Source organism: Pygocentrus nattereri, chromosome 16 (genome assembly GCF_015220715.1).
Source record: "Pygocentrus nattereri isolate fPygNat1 chromosome 16, fPygNat1.pri, whole genome shotgun sequence".
In the NCBI taxonomy this organism is placed as follows: domain Eukaryota; kingdom Metazoa; phylum Chordata; class Actinopteri; order Characiformes; family Serrasalmidae; genus Pygocentrus; species Pygocentrus nattereri.
The window spans coordinates 20,280,340-20,303,018 of NC_051226.1; the positions used below are offsets into that span (position 1 = coordinate 20,280,340).

General features: G+C 41.3%; 2 protein-coding genes and 1 non-coding gene across 16 annotated transcripts in view; 2 read left to right on the top strand and 1 right to left on the bottom strand.

Moving 5' to 3' along the window:
- mark2a (MAP/microtubule affinity-regulating kinase 2a) overlaps positions 1–8,140 on the top strand; it is a 45,550-nt gene extending 37,410 nt beyond the window's left edge. For 6 of the 13 annotated variants that reach the window (XM_017698763.2, XM_017698764.2, XM_017698773.2 and 3 more), the window contains 4 exons: positions 1,108–1,368; positions 2,497–2,523; positions 4,680–4,718; positions 6,658–8,140. In XM_017698763.2, the coding sequence (XP_017554252.1) occupies positions 1,108–1,368; positions 2,497–2,523; positions 4,680–4,718; positions 6,658–7,093 (763 nt within the window). In that variant the 3' untranslated portion in view covers positions 7,094–8,140. The remainder of the gene's footprint in view (positions 1–1,107; positions 1,369–2,496; positions 2,524–4,679; positions 4,719–6,657) is intronic. The other 7 variants (XM_017698765.2, XM_037546184.1, XM_017698766.2 and 4 more) reach the window with 5 other exon arrangements.
- A 4,695-nt stretch (positions 8,141–12,835) lies between these two features.
- On the bottom strand, positions 12,836–12,908 carry trnav-cac. Its single transcript has one exon. It is a non-coding gene; the product is annotated as a tRNA-Val (tRNA).
- An 81-nt stretch (positions 12,909–12,989) lies between these two features.
- zgc:77262 (uncharacterized protein LOC402952 homolog) lies at positions 12,990–21,611 on the top strand. Of its 2 annotated transcripts, none has more exons than XM_037546111.1 (2): positions 12,990–13,530; positions 14,776–21,611. In XM_037546111.1, exon 2 carries the CDS (start codon positions 14,870–14,872, stop codon positions 15,875–15,877), a length of 1,008 nt encoding a protein of 335 aa, XP_037402008.1. In that variant the 5' UTR covers positions 12,990–13,530; positions 14,776–14,869; the 3' UTR covers positions 15,878–21,611. The 2 variants fall into 2 exon arrangements, with proteins under 2 accessions (XP_037402008.1, XP_017554265.1); XM_017698776.2 differs by having other exon boundaries at positions 12,991–13,530; positions 14,794–21,611.
- The last annotated feature ends 1,068 nt before the right edge of the window (positions 21,612–22,679 follow it).

Consider the following 22,679-nt stretch of genomic DNA (forward strand, 5'->3'; position numbering starts at 1 on the left):
ATGCATCCTATCTGAAATCTAGGTGTTATACAGTATGAAATACAGACATGCTTGTGGTACACCACAGCTGCTTTCTTTATAACACCTAGATCAGATGTTCTCCCCATGGAATGGTTAGCAGTACTTTCTGAAGAAAATAAAACCACTGATGTTTCTTTCAAGTATATATAAAAACATTATATATTTAAGAGTTAAAGTATTAATGTAACATTGAATGCTTTACATATTAGATTTTAGACATTAGTCTTTGCTCATCAACTTGGCAAGCTGCTTTTGTTCTTCCCTTATGCTATTTGTCAAAGAAGGGAATGGTTGGGTAAAGGGAGAGAACAGAAAACAGCAGAGCTCTTTTCTTTTCTTCTTTTGTGCTGTGCAGAGCATTAATTTGACTTTTTCAGAGCAGTGTCAATCTGTGGAATGCACACTCTTAAAAGTGTAAGAATGCACAATTATTACTTAGAGAAATACATAATTAAAACACCGATCGCAAACCTCTCGCTCATTTCTGCTGTGAGAGATTCTAATTGAACACAGTCTTGTAAAACTGGCAATTCTCTTGGCTCCTCTGTTCTGACCAGGACTATTAAAATAATGAGTCTCGATTATTCACATTTGATTTTTTTTTTTTAAGGTTTAAAAAAAAATTAATGCTGTTAATAATAATGATGTGGTATGTTACCAAATTATTTACCTGTTAACTTTGATGGCTCTAATTCCCACACTGTAATAGCAAATAACAGGAAGTTGAGCCTTACTTTTGGTTGACTTCAGTTTGAGAGAAACAGTAAGTTATTAAGAAGACATAAAAATACCAGTAGGGTCTTTTAAAAGGGTGACTGCATTTGTGTTTCCTTCTCTGTGGGAAGCATTTAGCTGAAAACATTGGCTGTTTTTTATTAAAAATCTCCATCACCAAGGGCAGCATGAAGTGTGTGGACATTTCACATAATACTTGGTTCAGTTATCCCTCTTTATTTATCAAGGCATTATAACTGACAGATTTAGAATTTAAATAAGTATGTTTTGCCTGGCTACCAGGCAGTTGTCATAACATCTTCTGATCTATGTATGTCTACTGAATGTTTAAAAAAAATAATAATAATACAGCACCGGCCCACAAAGAGTTCCAGTGGTGTCTCCTTCAACCCACAACATAAGCAGCTCCATCGCACCAGACCGCACCAACTTCCCCAGAGGAGTGACAAGCAGAAGCACTTTCCATGCAGGCCAGCAAAGAGCCACACGAGACCAGCACGCCTCAGCCTACAACGGACCCCCAGCATCCCCCTCCCTCTCCCATGGGAACAGCCAGGCTCGCCGCACTGGTACAGGCATTTTCAGCAAATTCACCTCCAAATTTGTACGCAGGTGAGTTCAAAACCAGAGTCTGTGGTGGCACTACACCATTAATGAAGATATGTCTTCTCAATAGTAGGATGGTAGTTTTATACAAAAGCGTAGTGCACTTAAAGGAGCATTACAGACAAAATCCTGCATTTTAATGTCAGTACATAGTGGGGAGCTAATTTAGCCTGTACTCTACAAGCATACAGGCTGTAGCCTGACAAAAGCCAGCAGTGAGGCAAGCAGGTCAGGAACATAAATGCCTCCTTTAGTTAAAACCTATAAAATCTGAGCACTGCAACAAAAAAGGGGGTGGATATCAAACAACTGACAACTGTTGTAAATTCTGGTGTTCAGTTCTGGTTTGAAATTGTATTCATTGAGTCCTAACTACTGCTACAGGACACTTATGGTTCCCCCTGGCTTGACCCAGCTGTAATGGAGGCCTATTACCACCTTATCCCCAAAGTCACATGAGTGCTAAATCACTGCTAGTTTAATTTGTCCTGCTATAAAGGGGCAGCGCTGACTGAATTCTTGCTGGATATTTTGCCATAAAGAATTGAATTAAAATAGTCAAGTCTGTGTGCAATGCTCCTTTTAAATGGTTTCATTATCTGTTATTTTCACATGAGAGGATGCATGTTAAAGCGCACCCATTTGGCCTGTTGACCTTTCTGCAGTACTCCCCTCTTTCAGGACGAGCTGGTTTGGAGCGGCACAGATATCTGTGGCTAAGATCAGGTCCCTAATGAAGGGCCATTGGAGCAGGGATGGGTTTCAGTGTGAGAAATGCTATAATGAACCTAACCTTGACTTTGGACCCACAAAATTAATCTCATTAATCTTGTAATAAAGACAGACATGAGAAGCTTCTGTGTTCTTAATTGGCCTTACATAACTCCTGTCATCACAACTTCATCCCCCAATATGACTCCATTATCCTGTTCTGTGCCCTCCAGCTAACACTTTAAGTGCTCTCCACACTGCTCAGATCATGCTGCCCCTCTGTAACTTGTTTTCCTGACAGGCCACCTGGGAGTATTTAGGCTCTATTCTTTTTTTTTACAAATTTGCTATGTTTTTTTTCCACACATTTGAGAACATACTTTCCCCCCTTTTTTCTTCCCCACCTTTTTTGTTTTCTTGTAGAAATCTCTCATTCAGATTCCCCAGAAGGTAGGCAATAACACTACCCTTGAGTCATCCCAAAGACATTATATTTTTGTGCTCTGTCCTCCTTCTTTCTGTGATCTTTTGTGTCTTGGTTTAAGGGGTTTTTTTTAAACATAGGCTGGACATCTCTCCATGGTTTTGCCTTTTACTAATGCCCTGCTTCCATTGCCCAAGTTGCTTCTTTGCCAGCCCTTTCCTCTTCCACTTCCTCCTTCTCCAGTCCCTTTCCACTCATCTCATCCCCGCTTTCCTTTTGTCTGGGCCTGTGGTCTCTGGTCAGTGTTTATGCCTTAGATCTTGTGAATGATCTCCTTGTGCTCTAGTCTGTGCTGTTTTCACGCAACTCTTCTGCAATGCAGTTAAGTACTACACTACGCCTGACTTCTCAAGGTCATAGAACCTACCATCCAAATACAGACCTGGTGAACCTTTTTTTTCCTACATGTTTCTTGGTAGCTTTAGAATAAACCTAATAGGACCCTGCGTCTAGTGGCATCAAGATTAAATTAACTGCTGAGTTCTCTTTAAATCAGTTTCCAATGTAGGTGCACTTACAACCACATATTTAAATAATTTAAATAGTTTTATTATAACATGAACATAGCAAGTGTTTCAGGTGTATAATAACTGTATAATTAAGTCTGTCTGAACACACACACAGGCTGGCAGGGAAGGACAGGGTGTAGGCTGTGCCTAAATTCCAGAGCCATCTAGAACAAGTCTTTCCCTTCTTTCTATGTATGGTCTGTTACTCAAATATTCTAATGGCTGCACTAAACCTTTGGGGTGCTGCTTTTGTCTGTGTGCTGGGATTGTCTTTCAACACACCCGCTGCCCTGGGTGTGCTTTCCCTCCACCTTGTTAAGATATTGTACATGCACATCTGGATCCCTATGTGTCTACCAGGAGGAAATACACAAAAGTAGGAGAGATTTGTTGCATGACATCAAAGAATTTATGCAGAAATTGTTCTTTGGAAGACTGGCTTTTAGAAGTGACCTCTTGTTGGAGTTAGAAAACAGAAAAAAATGGGACTGCTAACTGCACAAGACCTGGTAGACCACTAAACCTGTCAACATCAGTACTTTCCTCTTTAAGAGAGAGGAGAAAATCAAGCTTCACACTTCGTTCAGATCTGAAAACATCCACAGGTGTTTGTCTTTACACTGAGAACTCAACATTGTGAGTTGGAAAGAATGAGTAGCTGTCAGGAAGCCGTTACAGGGGAAAATAAATAGGAAATGGACTGAAACTGGACATAAGAATGGAGTAAGTTTCTATGAATTGCTGTCTAAATTTAATAATTGGAATAACTTGGATTGTGACAAGCAGAAAATCCAACTTCTCAAACTGAGCTACGGAAGTGTAGAAACAAGCGTAGAAAAATATTCCTGCAGAATTGTCAGAATTGTTTGAAAAGGTGTAAATGAGTCTGCCCCAAAAGAGCACAACCTGTAATAAAAGGAGATTAAAAAAAATAATAAATGAGGGCCTTTCTCATTAGATATTTCCGAGACACACACATTGTACGTTTAACATTTATTGTGTCATGTTTTGGGACGTGGCCATTGGTTAATTGCTTTAGCAAGCAGTGGTTTTGGAAAATAATGGACAGATGGTTGTGGTAGACGAACAAATATCTAGAAAAAAGTGGTTTCTGTAGCGGAGTGTGAGTGTGCTAATCCCCGAGGGTTGGAGGGTTTAAGAGAAGCTGTTCTAAATTGTAAGTGTGGTGGAGGGACTGTAAGACAATGCTTTCTGTCTTCTGCTTCCACCGTTCTGTGCACTTGTGTCTAAGGAATTGGAAGTGTTCACCGCTCTTGATCTTCTCTGGGCAGATGTTTGTCCTTTAATTCTCTTTATTTTAAAGGCTGTTAATGTCTGTTTTTAAAAACACTGAAATAATTAATCTGTTCCTTTTAGTTGTAATACAGTAATGGTTATTTATTAGCACAGTTTTAAGCTGAACATGCTCAATGAATTTATGATATTAAAAATATTTAAGTGGTGTTTATTGAAGAGGGTAGAGGATTACAAAAAGAGCATGCTCTCAGATTAGGAGCTTGTAGCCATGAGTAGTGAGAGAAATGTTCTATAACTAGCCAGTGGGAAAAAAAACATGAACAAAAGAGACTAAACTTGTGCCGATTTTCTTTGAGGAGTCCGTATGAGGGAGAGGGTCGAGATGAGGCCAGCAGGTGAGGACATCAATTAAGTAATGATCGGTGATCTTAACAAAATAAAAACTTTTTTTAATACCATCAATACTTTGGATCTAATTTGTTAGTTCTGTAGAAGTGGATATAATTTTTAAAATTTATTTCATTATTGAATAAACTTTTAATTGAAACGCAATCAAGTCCTAGCCAATTAAATTTCACTGATTTTAACTATTTATCACTACTAGATTAGTAGTACTACGCTAATGATTATGAAAGAGGACATTTTGTTTGTCTACGTGCTTTTACCATAAATGTACAACAGGGATATTCAGTTCTGTTCCTAGAAGGGCTCAGGTTTGATGATTTCTCTGGTCTAATGCCTAGTGGGCTACACTATTTTAGAAATCTCAATTGCTGTACTGCTCCCCTTGCACAACATCTAGCTCTTGCATGCTGTTTGTTGATGTCGCACTGTACATACTAAACAAGCACTTGCAGCCCCTAGAGAGATCTATGGCAAAGTGAGCATGAAGACAAAATGCCACTACCTCACGGAAGTAACCGCTAGAAATGTCGATCATGTGTCAAAAGTGAGCTTGAGAAACTTTTTAGTGTTTCTGCACTAATGCAGGGGGGAAAAAAGAAAGAAAAAAAGGAGTCGTCTCTCACTTTCCGCAGCCCTACAACCTCTCCTCCTTCCTGGGTCCGTACAGAACACATGTGGCCTATGCTAGCACAGAGGAGAAAGCTGCCACAAATATAGAATCAAAGCAGTGGTCACCAACTCTGGACTTGGAGATATACCTTTCTCCAGAGTCTCATTTCAGCCCGTCTACAACAACTGCTCCAGTTAATTAACTACTTCAAAAGCCCTTAGTTTAGTTTAGTTGGCACTAAACTCTGCAGAAAAGTAGATCTCCAAGAGGGAGATTGGTAACTACTAACTCTAAGAGGCTACTCCAAACCCAGCCATAGAGGTGGTAAACAGGTGAGCAGCAGCCTCTGTCAGTATTTGGGGAAAATTGAGTTTTCCTGTGCTCTGATTGTCTAGTGCTGATTAATGTTTGTTACTTTTCGTAGAGAGCATTTTTAAGAATTTTAAGCATGCTTGGTGTGGTTGGTATAGTGTAGTGGTTAACACCTCTGCCTTCTACGCTGTAGACTGGGGTTCTATCCCCACCTGGGTAAGCACCCTGCACTAAACCAATAAGAGTCCTTGGGCAAGACTCCTAACACCACCTCCGCCTACCTGTGTAAAAAAAATTATCAAACTGTAAGTCGCTCTGGATAAGAGCGTCAGCCAAATGCCGTAAATGTAAATATCAGTCTGTGATTGGTAGTAGACTGGTCACTGGACCATTCACATTAGGTGTGTCGCAGATCTCAAAAAAATTGGCTGCAACTGAAAAATAGGACTAAAATCGTGTAGTGTGCACCCCTAACACAGCTACACCTAGCAGTTAGAGTTTAATAAGGTGTGTTGAAGCAAAGAAGCCCTCCCAAGTCAGAACTGAATGCCCTGGTTTATGCGTCAGTTTTGTGATCACGCTGATTTCACTTTATTTTTTTTGTATTGTTAGTGTTTTTGTATACATTTTTTCCTTTTTTTTTCTTTTTCTTTTTTAAACTACAGAATGTTAGAGGATGTCAGGGCTGGGTTTGACTGCATTGTAGTTTTGCATTGTAATGATGACCCCAACCCCCCACCCCAACCTTGCCCACCTAGTATTATTATTTTTTTTTTAATTAGCCATGCTTTTCTGTGAGAAGATTTAGTGTTTTTGTGTTGGAAATCGGATGTTTGGTAGTTTGTGCTTGTCCACTTCAGCCCCATACCTCCCGACATGCCACAGCTTTGCTCGGTCAAGTAAATGAGTTAAACCAATCTCAGAATATGATGTCATAATAAATAAGTTTGCTTCCTTTTGTTGACATTGTTTTCCTGTTTGTCTCCTCTTCGTCACGTCCACTTAAGACCCATGTTGAGCACTGCAGACAAGATGGAGAAAGGTACACAGGGTTCAGCGGGTGACGACAACAAAGACTCTGTGTCTTCCTCTTCCCCCGTGTCCAGTACGCCTTCGTCCACCCAGTCCTCAAAGGACACCAAGCCCCGCTCGCTGCGCTTCACCTGGAGCATGAAGACCACCTCCTCCATGGAGCCCAACGAGATGATGAAGGAGATCCGCAAAGTTCTGGACTCCAACAACTGCGAGTATGAGCTCCGTGAGCGCTTCATGCTCCTCTGCATGTCAGGAAAGCCATCCCGCGATGACTTCGTCCAGTGGGAGATGGAGGTGTGCAAGCTGCCCCGTCTTTCCCTCAATGGGGTGCGCTTCAAACGGATCGCGGGCACCTCCATTGCCTTCAAAAACATCGCCTCCAAGATCGCCAATGAACTAAAACTGTGAGCATGTTTAACCCGATCGGCGGAACAGGAAAAGACTGAACTGTGAGTGATGTGAGGGGCTCTAGCCCTAAAATAGGGAGTGAGGAGGTCAAGCAAACTTTGCATGGGACAGTGGACAGCAGAGGACAAGCTCAGTGACGTGGCAGAGGAGAGTTTAAAGACTGTAAATGATACTAGAGGGTTGGGACAGGTTGATGGGGGAGGTTTGTGTGTATAGACGTTTTGAGGGCCTTCTTTTTGGTAGGAGGTGTTTTTTCTTGGTTTGGGTTTTCTGTCCTTACATCACCCCGCACCTACTTTTGTTGTCTTTTATTTGTGACTATTTTGTTTGTTCCGAGTTTTGTGTTTTCTTCTTGATCCCCAGTCGTATTCTGTTCGAAGAGTAAAGTGACGGAGAAAGGAAGTCGTTGTCATTAATGAAAACTGTTTGCTGGTGGTTCTTGTATTACAAACTCAAACCAGCTACTGTCTCAACACGCTGTAATTCCCTATACCCTGCTCCCTAACCCCAGACACCATCTATGGTAAAGCTCCACATTACTTGATTTTCTTACTTTCAATTCCAGGTTACCTGGTGATGAACAGAGCGAGAGAGAGAAGATTGGTGGTTTGACACACTGAATGTACAACACAGTTTGTGATGAGTATTTGAGACTGAACTGCTAGGCACGCTCAGAAGAGCCATAGCTGAATTTGGAAATTCACTTATCATGCTCTGATTGGTTCTAATACTCTATCCCACAATAAAGTCTACATCACAGTAATGTGTCTTTTCCAGTCTGAAAAAGAAGTGCGGACTTGAACCCTCAGTGCTCTAGAGGTGAATCACATCTCTGCACTCTCAGCCCAAACAATTTGTTTTTTTTCCTGCTGCAGGGGTCATATATCAGAAGCTAATTAAGGGCCAATTAAGTAATTATTGGTGGATTGTAGTGTTATTAAGAGTTGCTGGTTGGTTTCAATGTGCTGCACTGGAATGAGTCTGTGTTTTGTTGCCTTTCTCTGGAGAAGATAATATTATTATAAGAATAAACAAAGTTGAACGATTTGTTGTCCGTTTTTCTTGTAAGGCTGACTGTACTTTCAGATAGGTACTGTAATGGGTGCCCATGTCTTATCATAATTGTATCAAAGCAATGTGCATAATGGCAATTCAGTTCTCTCTTATTTATACTATTGCCAGTTAAAATATGCTTACTAGTCAGCTTCACTTGGTAAAGGGTGTTTCCACTTTAAGGTGAGAACCTTAAGATTAAGATCTTAATCGACCCTTATTAGTCCCACAATGGGGGAAACTTCACCTCTGCATTTAACCAATCCACGAAGTGAAACACCACATATACACTAGTGAGCACACACACTAGGGGACAGTGAGCACACTTGCCCAGAATGGTGGGCAGCCTAATCCACGGCGCCCGGGGAGCAGTTGGGGGTTAGGTGTCTTGCTCAAGGACACCTCAGGGGATTGAACCGGCGACCTTCCGGTGACTAGGCTGGTTCCCTAACTTCCAGCCTATGACTGCCCACACTGCAGATGAATATTTAAAAAAAAAAAAGTAGATATTACATTAAATATTTCAGTTAATTATAGTTTTACAATTCCAGTTAATTACAGTCAATTACGATTTTTGGTAGAAAATTACATTTAGATACACAAACGACAGATTATCCACTTAAAATGCGATCTTTTGCACACTCAGAAACCTTAAAGTTAGCCTTTGGATGATCATTCAGGAGAGTCCAGAGAAAGGATTTCACTTAACAGATTATTGGAATCTTTTATATGTTTATCGAAGCAATGCCTTGTTAGAAAACATTTTCAGGTGCTTTTTAGTCAAATAAATCAGGAACATAGGTAGTCTAGAAGCTGAAATTTTAGAGAAAAGCTCATTTTGAGAAAAATTGTTTGAAGAATGGGCCTCAGATTTGCATTAGCAGGTGAGATCTCAGAAAACATGCACCATGTGTGTTGTCATTAGAGCAAATCCAGTTTGATTCTACAAGAAGCAAAATTTTCAGTGATATGAAACATGGCTGTGCTGAATGTAGGCGGTTAGAGTTTCAGCCTGGATGTCTAGAGTCTTTCATCTTCAGTCTTTCTTGGACTGATATTACTTTTGAAATGCTGTGGGACGCTAAATCGAAAACAAAGCCACAAGATCTTAGAAGAATGAAGAATGTAGAAATCCACTTTGCTCTCTGCTCTAAAAAAAACTTCCCATGAAGCTTCACTGATGTCTAGGGCCTGATACTGGGGAGGAAAGAAATCTGACTTCACATTCATGTCTATGAATTCTTGTGCTTTGCTTGACAGTATTATTCTAATATGGTTATTATTCTAATAAGTGTTATGAGGGACTAGTGTTAGCGTAATATGCTGCGTCTAGTCCTGTAAATTGTCCTCACATCATGGATCCACCGCTTTTAACAGCTGGTAACTAACAGATTGTACAATAAAGGCTTTTCTTTACTTTCTCCAAACATAAGCACATCCAGCTATTTCCATTGCTACACGGTCACTGCTTTGTGCTGCTTTCACCAGCTTACTTATTATGTACGTTGGCCTTGGATACAAGTGGTTTTCAAAGGGCAACCCTGCTATAAATTCCTGGTTTGTGAAGCTTTGTTGTTATCAGGGTGTTCTCTTAGGTAAAAACATTATTACCTTGCACATGTTGCTACCAAGAAAAAAAGCATATTGAGTAGGACCAAAAAGTTCCTATAGAACTGCTGTATATCACAGTATAGCAGTATAGACTTAGCATAGCGGCTGAAGTTTGTTAGGCCTTTAAAGATCCTCTTCTTGATATTCCTCTGTTCTAAAAAGGTTAATGGTTAAAATGCTAAAACTTTAAATTTACACACCAAAAATTAGATGTAAGAGTAAACTGTGTGAATGGAGATTCTTTTTTACAAATATTTTTAAGTATAGCCCAAAGTGATGTCATTATTAGCACAATTTAGTTCAATGGATAATACTTTAAATATAAGTCTGTACCCAAACTCTGAATAATGGGGAATTCTGTGCAGTTTGATGGGAAACGCTCAATTCTAGATAAACTGAGTCAGAAATATTCAAAGTGGTTGTGATACAAACCAGACGTCTAAAATGTTTAACACCTCTAAAATCTACTTCACAGAAATTATTGGTGAAAGTTATGTGTTCCTGTGCCACAATGCATTTAGTAAAAAGTATCTGTTCACAGCAGTGAGGTACATGCAGGGCATTGTAAGGCAAAACAATACCCCTACATTTTTTACCCATGAATATATATATATATATATATATATATATATATATACACTGCTCAAAAAAATAAAGGGAACACTTAAAGGGAACACAATATAACTCCAAGTAAATCAAACTTCTGTGAAATCAAACTGTCCACTTAGGAAGTAACACTGAATGACAATCAATTTCACAGCTGTTGTGCAAATGGAATAGACAACAGGTAGAAATCATTGGCAATTAGCAAGACACACTCAATAAAGGAGTGGTTCTGCAGGTGGGGACCATAGACCACTTCTCAGTACCTTTCTGCCTTCTGGCTGATATTTTGGTCACTTTTGAATGTTGGTGGTGCTTTCACACTCGTGGTAGCATGAGACGCACTCTACAACCCACACAAGTGGCGCAGGTAGTGCAGCTCATCCAGGATGGCACATCAATGCGAGCTGTGGCAAGAAGGTTTGCGGTGTCTGTCAGTGTAGTGTCCAGAGGCTGGAGGCGCTACCAGGAGACAGGCCAGTACACCAGGAGATGTGGAGGAGGCCGTAGGAGGGCAACAACCCAGCAGTAGGACCGCTACCTCCGCCTTTGTGCAAGGAGGAACAGGAGGAGCACTGCTAGAGCCCTGCAAAATGACCTCCAGCAGGCCACAAATGTGCATGGGGATGCTATGAGGGCCCGACGTCCACAGATGGGGGTTGTGCTCACAGCCCAACACTGTGCAGGACGTTCTCTGGCATTAGCCAGAGAACACCAGGATTGGCAAATTCGCCACTGGCGCCCTATGCTCTTCAGATGAAAGCAGGTTCACACTGAGCACATGTGACAGACGTGACAGAGTCTGGAGATGCCGTGGAGAGCGATCTGCTGCCTGCAACATCCTTCAGCATGACCAGTTTGGCAGTGGGTCAGTAATGGTGTGGGGTGGCATTTCTTTGGAGGGCCACACAGCCCTCCATGTGCTCGCCAGAGGTAGCCTGACTGCCATTAGGTACCGAGATGAGATCCTCAGACCCCTTGTGAGACCATATGCTGGTGCGGTTGGCCCTGGGTTCCTCCTAATGCAGGACAATGCTAGACCTCATGTGGCTGGAGTGTGTCAGCAGTTCCTGCAAGATGAAGGCATTGAAGCTATGGACCGGCCCGCCCGTTCCCAAGACCTGAATCCGATTGAGCATATCTGGGACATCATGTCTCGCTCCATCAACCAATGCCACGTTGCACCACAGACTGTCCAGGAGTTGGCGGATGCTTTAGTCCAGGTCTGGGAGGAGATCCCTCAGGAGACCATCCACCACCTCATCAGGAGCATGCCCAGGCATTGTAGGGAGGTCATACAGGCACATGGAGGCCACACAATACTGAGCCTCATTTTGACTTGTTTTAAGGACATTACATCAAAGTTGGATCAGCCTGTAGTGTGTTTTTCCACTTTAATTTTGTGTGAGACTCCAAATCCAGGCCTCCATTTGTTAATAAATTTGATTTCCATTGATGATTTTTGTGTGATTTTGTTGTCAGCACATTCAACTTTGTACAAAGTATTCAATGAGAATATTTCATTCATTCAGATCTAGAATGTGTTATTTGAGTGTTCCCTTTATTTTTTTTGAGCAGTGTATATTATATTTACAGATTCTACAGTGAACCATTTCACATCAAACCACTGTTTACATCTCAACAATTGAAAAATGCACAAAATAGTTACTACCAACTAGAGGTCTGCAATATTTTGCATTGAGGGCCTCGTTTTCATCATGATACGTTAGAGGGTGGGAAACCTGCTTAATGCGGGTGGAAGCGGGACAAGAAATGTGTAGAGAAATCCCATAAACTAATGAAGAGTCTAAATCAAAGTATTACCATCCCTTATCATATATAAATACTATCTAATGGCAAAATAATAGAAGTAATAAACGCCTTCTAAATCGAAGTTCTAAACTAGTTCTAAACACAAGCAACTACCTGAACAGTCATGTAAAATGCATTCTTGTAGGCAGACATACAGGTGAAGTCTTCGGGCAGTGACTGCGTCCAAAAACCCTGAAAGTGCTTTTGCTGACCAGTCCTCCTCCTTACCTGTGTGACGCTAATTTTGTGAGAGGGAGAGGACAGGAGCAGTGCCCAAAGTCTCTGGACGCAGCCACTCAGACGGCCACAGCTGTATAAAGTACGCTAGTCTGTCATGTGCCAGTCATTTTAAATCGAGTCTAAGACAGATGTTACGCAGATCGGGCGATAGCGAGATAAATGATGCAGATTTTGATTCTGTGCAGGAGCAAGACTGAAAAATCAGTCCTGGGCAGGCCTCTGCGGTCAGCGTCTGGTTCTTTTTGTTACCCTCTGCATTTCCTCATTGTGACTGTTCTTAAGCCTTCAGGGCCAACTGTCTCACATCCAGTCGCCACTGTTCGGCATTTTCCGTGAGCTTTTCACCGTCATCAACACTGGTAAATGTTCAATTTATAAATAGTTTTGGCAAAAAGCGAAAAGAAGCAAAGAAAAAACAGCACATGTTTCCGCCCGGTTTCGAACCGGGGACCTTTCGCGTGTGAGGCGAACGTGATAACCACTACACTACGGAAACCTTGGTGGGTGTCGTCCCTCCAATGTGCCCTGTAGCATCAGTGCCCCGCCACAGCGTTTCAACTTCCACTACTGCCGTTGTCGCGGAAATCCTCATTTACTTTGTCTTAGGTCAATTTACGTCAGAAAATCGCGTAACAACATTCCTAAAAGCACGATTAGACATTAAAATGGTGAAATGTGCAACGTTACTGCAGTTACCTGCCCGTAAAGTTGTCTAATATAGCTAACCTAGCTGTGCAAGCTAACCTAGCTGTAGCAGTTCGTGCTGCGCAGAACGCGTTCAGGGGGATTTGATCCTGTGCTCGAGGTTTAAGTTAACTAACTATTTGGATTCTGTACATTTATATATAAACTAAGCGGATCGATCACAGCTGGATGCTTCAGTTTTATATGAACCAACCAGTTGCATTTATGTTGAAAACAGCGGTTTATAGCGCGAGAGTCACATTCAGGTGGAAGGACGGAGTGCCCGACCCCGAACGTTAGAGGGCGACGGCGAAATGAAGGTAGACCTATTGTGTCCGTTTTCTCCTCTCCTCTTCCTGCTCGCCAAACAAAACGACTAGCAGGCGACGCCAGGAAAACAGCGACAGCAGCTTTCGTCGCAGTCTTGCGTCGTGGTGAGTTTTGAATAATACGAGTGGGAATTAACAGTTATTCTGATTTTCAAGTGTCTTGCACGTGTATTTTGGTCAGATATAAACGGGTTAAACTGCGTTCACTTGCTGCAGCTCCCGTCAGCGCCGCTCATGTAGTTCTGTAGCAGTAACCTAATGAAAGCCAGCGTTAGCTGGTTAGCATTCAGTTAGCTTGGTAGCGAGTTGCCTTTGTGGCTGCTCGCCACGGCTGCCGTCGTGTTTTTTCACATTGTGGTGTAACCCAACACAGCGCGGCTTGATCATTTTATCACGAAAGCCTTAAAAACTAGAGAGACTAGTTGAGTTTTCTCAGTGCAGGTGTTGCTCGATAGCTGAAAGCATAATAACTGTAGACACGGCGGAGGCGCCAGCTAGTCCGCTTCCCTTCCTCTTCTGTTTGCTTTTTCTTTAAAGTGTTAATGTCCTGTTACGCCCGAATTTGTCCGGCGTGCTTCCACGAAAGACTTAACGATATACAGCGACTCTGATGATGAATTCTGGGCGATTTGCTTAGGTAAATCCACGAATTATGGTGCTGCAAACATGTACCTCCTTTGTAAGTCACGTATTTCTAGCGCCACTATATTTTCATCATTTGACGTGTTTGGATTTTTTGTGCCGTAGCTAGTGTTGAATGTCGACCGCAGCCCCGAGCAGCTGTGCATATTCGGTTTCAACATGTGGGTCGGAAAATGTACAAATAATGTACAGAATAGCCGTAGCTGTCACGGCTAAAGCGTATAGTGCGTATGTTTCGCTTTCGGTTTGAGCGGCAGCAAATACAGAGAAACGGACCGAGCCGCGCGGTTTCAGATTACTTATGCGCTGTAATGTCCTGCTGGTTCTGCTGATCAGGGACCGTACAAAAGCCTTCATTTGCATGACATTGAAGCGTAAGCCGCATTTGCAGTGTGCCAGTTCTGACTCACTATTGGGAATCTTGATAGTCCAGATTTGTACTTAATCTTTATGTGGGAAAATGGGTCTGTATTCATGAAGCCTCTCAGGATGGGCTCTAATGTAAGATTAGATTCCTGTCTTATTCACTTAAGTTACATTACTGACAGGGAAAGACTCTAGATCAGCACTCCTACTTTGAAAATCTTCATGAATACAGTCCCTGGCCCTTAAACTTTAGAGCTAACACATTTAGTCTATGCGATGAAGAGCCATAGAAACATCTTATTAGTCTTGCTCAAAAAATGTTTGCAATTTTATTTCTTACAGAACTGTTTTTGCCTGTAGGGTCTGTTTCCAGTAGCCAAGGAAGACAAAAGGACCACCACTCAAACATAAAGCAGCCTCATCTAATCCATCAACAATGGTGAAGATATTTGTTGGCAACGTAGCTTCGGCAACCACAGAAGCAGAGCTCCGTGCGTTGTTTGAGCAGCATGGCACTGTGTCAGACTGTGACATCTTGAAGAACTATGGCTTTGTGCACATGGATGAGGAGGATGCCGCCCAGAAGGCCGTTGCTGCCTTGCATAAGCACGTGCTCAATGGCTCCCGCATCACCGTTGAGTACGCTACTACCAAAGTGCGCAACGCCACCAAGATCTATGTGGGCAATGTGCCTGAGGGTGTCACAGCTGCCAAAATCAAGGAGCTCTTCCAGCCTTTTGGCAAGGTGGTGGAGTGTGATATTGTGAAGAATTTTGCATTTGTTCATATGCAGAGGGAAAATGAGGCCTTGGAGGCCATCAGGGAACTTAATCATTCTAAAGTGGAGGGTCAAAAGATCTTTGTGTCCCTCTCTCGCAGTAACCAAGCCAAAAATGGCAGAGGGGAGGACTATCTCCCCCCTCCTCCCCATCACTATCCACCCCACCCACACCACCACCCTCACTACCTTCCCCCACGCCCTCCGCCCGGCGACTACTATCCGCCTCGTGGTCGACTTCCACCGCCTCCTCTCCCTCCACCGCCTCCCCGTGCCTACTATGAGCGCGAGGCGTACGAGAGGGGCGTTCGGCCCGACCCATATGCCGCAGCCTCCTCGCGTTATTATGAGCGGGATCCCTACGAGCGACGTCTTCCGCCTCCGCAGCGACCGCTTTCTCCTCCTCTCGCCTCTCGCTACTACCGCGAGCGCAGCCCTTTGGGCAGTCGTCGCTCTCTCCTGCCTCCGCCACCCCCACCACCCTCCTCTGCCGGCTATGCCCGCAGCTACGCCCGCAGCGTCGCAGGCTCCGCACCTCCTCCTCCTCCTCCTCCTCCCTCCTCCGCCTCGTCCTCCCACTATCAGCGCTATTCTCTCGGCTCAGGCTTTGATAAAGATGATTACATGGAGGATAAATACAGCAACGGCTTTGGTCGCGGCTACTAAAATGCACGTTGTTCAAGTCAGAGTCCCCGTTTGGAATTGTAGTGTACAAGTGATCTAAGAGGGACGTAACTGCAGGGAGTAAAATATTTTTGACGGTTGTAGCTAATTCTGACAACGGGTAGATACTGTATACATTGATTTGACTATAAATTAAATTCAACTTATTGAAGGATCACGAAATACTGATTTGCATTTAGACAGATTTTTATAGTGTATTAAAAGATAGTTGTAGATATATAGATATCAGCTATTTTTTTTCACATTCAGTTCAATAGTTGTTTTGTTTTTCTGTCAGGTTTTTTTTTTTCTTTAAGTGGTGTATCATGCATGTTTGTCAGTTTAGATTCTGAAGGAGTGTGAGGGACTGCTTCAGCCTTAGGGCTGAATACAAAAGCTTGAGGTACTGTGTAGGCTTCCTCTTATTATTGACTTATGACTAGATGTGCTCTTGAGATCTTTATTTAACTGAAACCCACCCACCGCTACGTTGTCTTTTGTTTAGTATTTAGATGTGGTATTTTATTGAGATTTGTCTTGAAGCATGGCATATGACTTGCATGGTTAAGAAAGATAAGGCTCTAATTTGAAGTCAAACAGAAATCTTACCCAGGCTCCAAAGATTCGAACACTACCCTGCGTAGTTGAGGTTGTTTTTAATTGTAATTATTTATTTATTTTCTTTTGGAAGTTTCTTGTGGGTGGCTTTGATGTGGTCTGAGTGATTTGAAAGGCCCTGTTTGAAATTATTTTGTATGTGAGAGTTGGGATCAGTGTTAGGAGGAAGAGGAAGAGGGAGGATGTGGGTAAATGTGTGGTAGTGGGCGGAGCTGGGCACACACCGACTGATGAACAAATCACATCTTACTGGCACGACATCCACCGGCCGCTCAACACTTGGAAACTACGTCACCTCCTAGGATAAAGCACCATCAACTAAAGGAAACTCGGAAAGCAAATGGCCATCCGCTGACCGTCTAAATAAACCAAAACGCTCAGGCTGATTCTTAGATTGCTACTCTGTATTCCTAGATAAACTGTGTTTTGCCGGTTAATCGCTGCCGCAGACTGAAAATCGTAGCCTCTCTTGGCTCTCAAGACATTTTAGCGTTACAATACAATGGACGTGCTTGTGATTGAAACCCCAACATTGTAGCTTGTCCCACTTGTACTATTGTTGCCTACGGTCTTATTGTTAAAACACAATTCTGCTTAATATGTACCTCTTAAAAATCTCGACTGTTGATGCGAACCGATATCTTTATAAATTGTTCCACTCAAAATCTTCAGCGGTTGTTCGAACGTGAGTCGATTTTTGTGCTTGTTTTGGTTACTTAAAAAATAAATTTAGTTATGTCTCCATTTAGCCGCTTAAATAAAACATCGACTGATCTGACCCATTCCGTAACGTTTTTCATTTCACTGTTTTTATTTTAAAACCTAAACTTTTTGTTACCTTTTTTGGTTGTTTATTTTTTTGCAAAAAGGCAGTTTTTATGCTGCCTTTCCGCCCACGTTAACACTCGTTTACTGCAGAGGACCTGCTCAAATCTTTTTTTTTTTTTTTTTTTTTTTAAATATTAAGTAACGGGCTTGTATGTGGTTGCTTAGCCGCTGATACCACAGCACAGAGGGTGCTTAGAGTCCAAAAGCAGGCCAAATGTAACTTGTGAGTTCCCATCACTCAACCCTGCTATTACTGTGTCCCTGCCCTAAGCCTTGGCCAAGGTTAATAAAATATAAGTAGTCCTGTTAAATAACATTTGTAGCTGACTGTGGCCTCACAGAACATGTAGGTGAGTGAAGTAAACAGGTAAGTAATGTTGAAAAGCATTGGTTTTATCCAAACATTTGTCTTGCTTGTGTGGATCTACCTTAGTGTGCAACAGTCAGACACCCTATTATCTATTTAATTTTCATTTAAAACGGCCATTAAGTACAGAAAAAGCAGGAACCTCCATTATCAGAAAATTACACAAAGGCATCCAACACAAGTATATCAAATCTATCAGTATTTAATTTGCCCACTCGTTATATTTGTACACCTGCAACCACTTCCATTTTACCGATTTTAATGCCAACCTGTTACAGCTGTGTCCTCCCAACAAAAGCTTTTCTTCACGGTGTCATTGTCATTATATTTCCCTTCAAAGAAACACTAAGTCACACAAACAACAGCCTGAACACACTTCAGCTGCCTGCAGATTTCTCTCTCATGTCCATCTAAAATGGCTACACGAGATTAGATATAATCCACTTGTATAAGGAAAAGGGAAGCCAAGGAAATGTAACAGTTTTAAAATTTGTAATAATATATTAAAAAGATATAGATAAAATGACTGTTTAAGACATGGTTAGCCCACCAAAACTGTCCCCATCAAATAAACAGTACTTTCGTCTTTGATAGAGAGGAGAAAATCTTCAGATCTGAAAAAAATCCACGGGTGTTTCTGTCCATCCTTCGACTCTGAGAAGACAGTTCAGTGCCTTTACTGAGGAAAGGAAACAAAAGTGTGAAAAATATCCTTTCTGATTTCTTTGGAAAACTGAAAGCAAGTCTCATGAAAAGAATGGAGGCTGGAATAAATACGGTGTGGACATGCTAAGTTCTGAAAATATGATATCTAGTTGTTTCCCGTAAGTATTTCTGTATAAATACTTACTGGCTGTTTTAACTGGAAATTAAATCAATGAAAGGGTGGTCTCTTGTTTTTTTGGACAGTACTGTATATGACTGCTGTTTTTGTGTTTTTCCCCTCTGAAGTCATCGTACTATTGGAACCAACAATGTAGAGTGATTGAAATATGGCAGATACTGTACAACCATGTCTGAAATGTATTATTTTCTGTTTCTCTTAAAGCCTCTAGGACATTATTTATATGATTGTCACTTATGTGATGAGATCATCTAGAAATCTTTCAAGATTGAGAACACTTCCTGGTTTGTCGGGCCCTGGGGAGAAGGGTCTTTTGTTTCTTCATGTCAGTGACAGAAAGGCAGCAAATACCATATAATTCTGTGCGACAACATTCAACATTGTAGCTTTAGTAGACTTCGTCTAGCTGTCTTGGGAAATACAGTCTCAACTGCCTGGTATAAAAAATTCAAGGTGTTGAAAGTTAATGTTGATTTGTTATTAATTAATTAAAATTAAAACCTTTCATTTATTTGCAGTTAAAACCAGTCACAGAGCATATTCAGTATATATAATAAATAGGGACAGCAGCATGAGCAGATTCTCAACAAGGTGATAATAGCATGCACTGATTTATTAGGTTCAGTTATTAGATACACCTACTTTGTACATGTAAATTGGCCAGTTTATCAGAAAAGCCTACCACATGGATGCATTTTGTATATTAACAGTTACTGACTGTAGCTCATCTGTTCCTGGATTATTACGCACCTCAGCAACAGTACTGGGTTGAGTAGTCCCCCAGCCAGGCGGGTGTGTCTAATAAATGGTCAGTACATCTACACAGCATGCAGAAATCCCAGCACCATTGCCTTTGATGTCATGGTCTCACTACAGCTAAGAATGGTCCTCCTCCTAATTAATATGTGGTTATCAGTTGGCCTGTGGTGGTTCCTTTCCATTGATTGGTGGGGTAGAGGGGGCTGATAAATTGTACAGCAACAAATGACCTACAGTCAGTAATTGTAAACCTACAAAGTACATCTATATGATAAAATGGCCAGTCATGGTATGTAGAAGGTAGGTGTGCCTAATAAACTGGTATATAATGTTGCCATTTAAACTAGGCTGCAAATAATGTTCATCAGCTGAGCAAAATGTCATGATGGAAGCAGAAACTTATTAGCAGTGTGTTTCTTAGACTGAAGACTGAGTTTAATCAGAGTAAATAAATAGACAAAAATAAAATTCAAATTGTAAAATATATTAAATACTTGCCAGTCTATTTATGATCTACCTACGTTGTCATTTTATCAGCTACCATACACTCTGGGTGCAGGTGTACAATAGCAGACTAGCCCATGTGCTGCTGCACAATTTATCTGTCCCCCTCACCCTGTTGTTTTAAAATGAGTAGAAAGTGACCACCAGACTGTAGCTAAGCAGATGATATTTGAGTGGTGGATCATTCTCATCATGTTAGTGGCATGTTCATTTGTGTTACTGTGGTATGAACGTATCAGGCACAGCAGTGAACTGTGTACACCTTTCAACAGTTGCTGCAAATGTTGTGTCAGATACATGTACCAGGGATCTATACTTGTAGGCAATAGTTTGAACACCCCTGGTCAAATGACACGTCTTGTTAATTTTCTAAGTGAAAACAGGTTACAGTGTGTTCTCTGTATGTTTAACTTATTTTAACTTGGAAAACTGACAAAACATGTATTTGACCAAGGGTTTTCAAACTTTTGCATACAGCTGCACCTGAAGCTTTGCAGCGCACAGATCTACAATAATTTGTAAGATGTGGTAGCTAATAAATCTGTTTCATTATTTAGCAAGAGATACTAACATTGGCTTCACATTTATGAAACCGCTTAGCTTAGGAGTGTTGGTCTAGGGTCTGTTCTTGTCAGTAATGTCATGGTCATTGAGAGAAATCTGATCTTTGGTCAGCAGTCCTGCTCTGAGAAGCTTTGTGAATACAGGCCATTGACAGCTGGTAGCCAGATGACCTCTAAATGTTTTGTTCCATCTAGAATTGGAATACACCGTAGAAATATGGTAAAGCCATTACAAATCTAAACGTGTTACTCAGGTCCATGACTTTAGACTGGTAAACTGGCTAAACTGGTATTGCAGGCTTGTGTTAACAGTACTTTTATTGTGGGCTAAGACGTTAGGTTTATGCCACACTGGTAGCAGAATGTTTTATTTATAAGAGCAAAAGACAGAATGTCTGTTTCATTACGCTATGATAATCTGAAAGGTTTCACACTAGGATAGTGAGTTTTTAATACTGATATGCTGACAAGATTTGAACCCAGTTCCCTTTATACTTATTCATATAAATCAATTTTCCGTTCATTATTGGCCATATCGTGTTTATCACCAACTGCAATCACTTAATGGGCCAGTGTAAATCACGCTGGGTCTGCTTCTCTGGCATAAACTGACCAGCTAATCAACTTCCGTTTCTAATTGTCTTAATTTTTGTTTGTTATTTCGACAAAATATACATAAACTAGCTGTAGCGTAACACTGTGAACTTTTAACATATTTCTGTAACATTTATGATTTTTTTATCACATGATTTAAGAGCAGGTATCTGAATGTGGCTTAATTTAGACACACATGTATATATAAACATTAAGTATAATTTTACAGTATAAATGTGACATAAATGGTTAAAAACTGGTAAAATCACCACTTTAGTAGCATTTCAGATGATTAGCATATTAAAGTAAGCGAATTTGAGAAGCATCTTTTCATTTTTTTCAAATTTTACTTCATGTTTTTTAGCCATAAGAACTCCTATTTGAAGTACTTGTAGTAACAAAACATGTAGTGCAATATTTTAATACTTTTAAAATGTCAATTTGCAATGGACATATCACTTTATTTATTTACTGTTTTCTTATTTAGGCCTCTGTCCACCACAAACATTACTCTTTGGCCCCCCATGACCAAAAAAACTCGTTAACTACCTCAGTATGTTTAAATTTCCATGTTCATTGAGCTTATTCTTATGTACATTAAATATTAATCTTCGAGTGAATGTGTGGATGAAAATGTGAATAAAAACAACTTGGTTATCATGTGCTTTGGATCTCTTTTGTTCGGAACTATTTTTACGAATCATTGGTGAGTGTATTATAGAAAAAGTAGTGACTACATTGTGCAGATGGATGGGTGCATTAATAGGCAGTACAGTGTTTTTTCAGGTTTAACAGTAACATTTCTGTCCATATTCATTATTATGGCAGTGTGGTAGATTTGTGGTGGTATGGCTGTCAGGGTCTGACAGTCTGTCACAATCTAGAGTTTCACATGACCCTGAAAACTCACCTCTGTTTTATTCGGTTAGAATGGGCTGTCAAAATGCTGTTATTGCTTGAAAACTAGGGAGCATAAACGGATTAAGCACTAGCACTAAATGGTGCTAATCCGGCTTTTCTTGTGTATAACGAGTTCTTCCACAACAGTGAACTGATGCACTGATGTACGAGGCAGTAAATATAGACCAGATGTTTGTCTTTCTAGCAGAGGCTTCCTTCTGCATTAGCTAGCAGGGAAAATTAAACAGCCCACAGCAAAAACCTTCAAAGAACTCTTTTTCAAAGGTTCCTCCCACCTTCAAGATACTCACCTGAAAGGATTCTTGTTCTGAAAGATCTCGCTTTGGAGACTATTGTTGCAGAAGGTGTGTTTACAGTGCCCTGTTTCCTTTCATGTTGGTAGGAGAGGCCTTAGCAGTGCTATTTTCAAGAACTGAGTTCTGAAACTCCTTTTTGAAGCTGCTGACAGACGGAATAAGAGCTTATGGTGTGTGGGGGCGGTGCTGCTAATGTAGGCCACTAGATAAGCAGCTAAAATCACGTCTTGGAGTTGGAATAAATAAATAAATGGAGCTGTAATTGCTATTTTAATGACTATTCTACATGACCCAAACCCATTAGACCCTCCCTCGACTCGGCCCCTTCGTCCAGTACGAGGACGACGAACAGATTTGGTCCCTGATTGGAGGTTCAGTCTGTCCGTCTCTAGCAGCAGATCTGAACCTTGCTCCATTGGTCACTCTCAGGATGCACGTCGCTGTTTGCTGCTGTTGCTTTGCGCTGAGGCAAATGATGCAGAGCGACCGCTCAGAAAACGCCTCAGCTGCA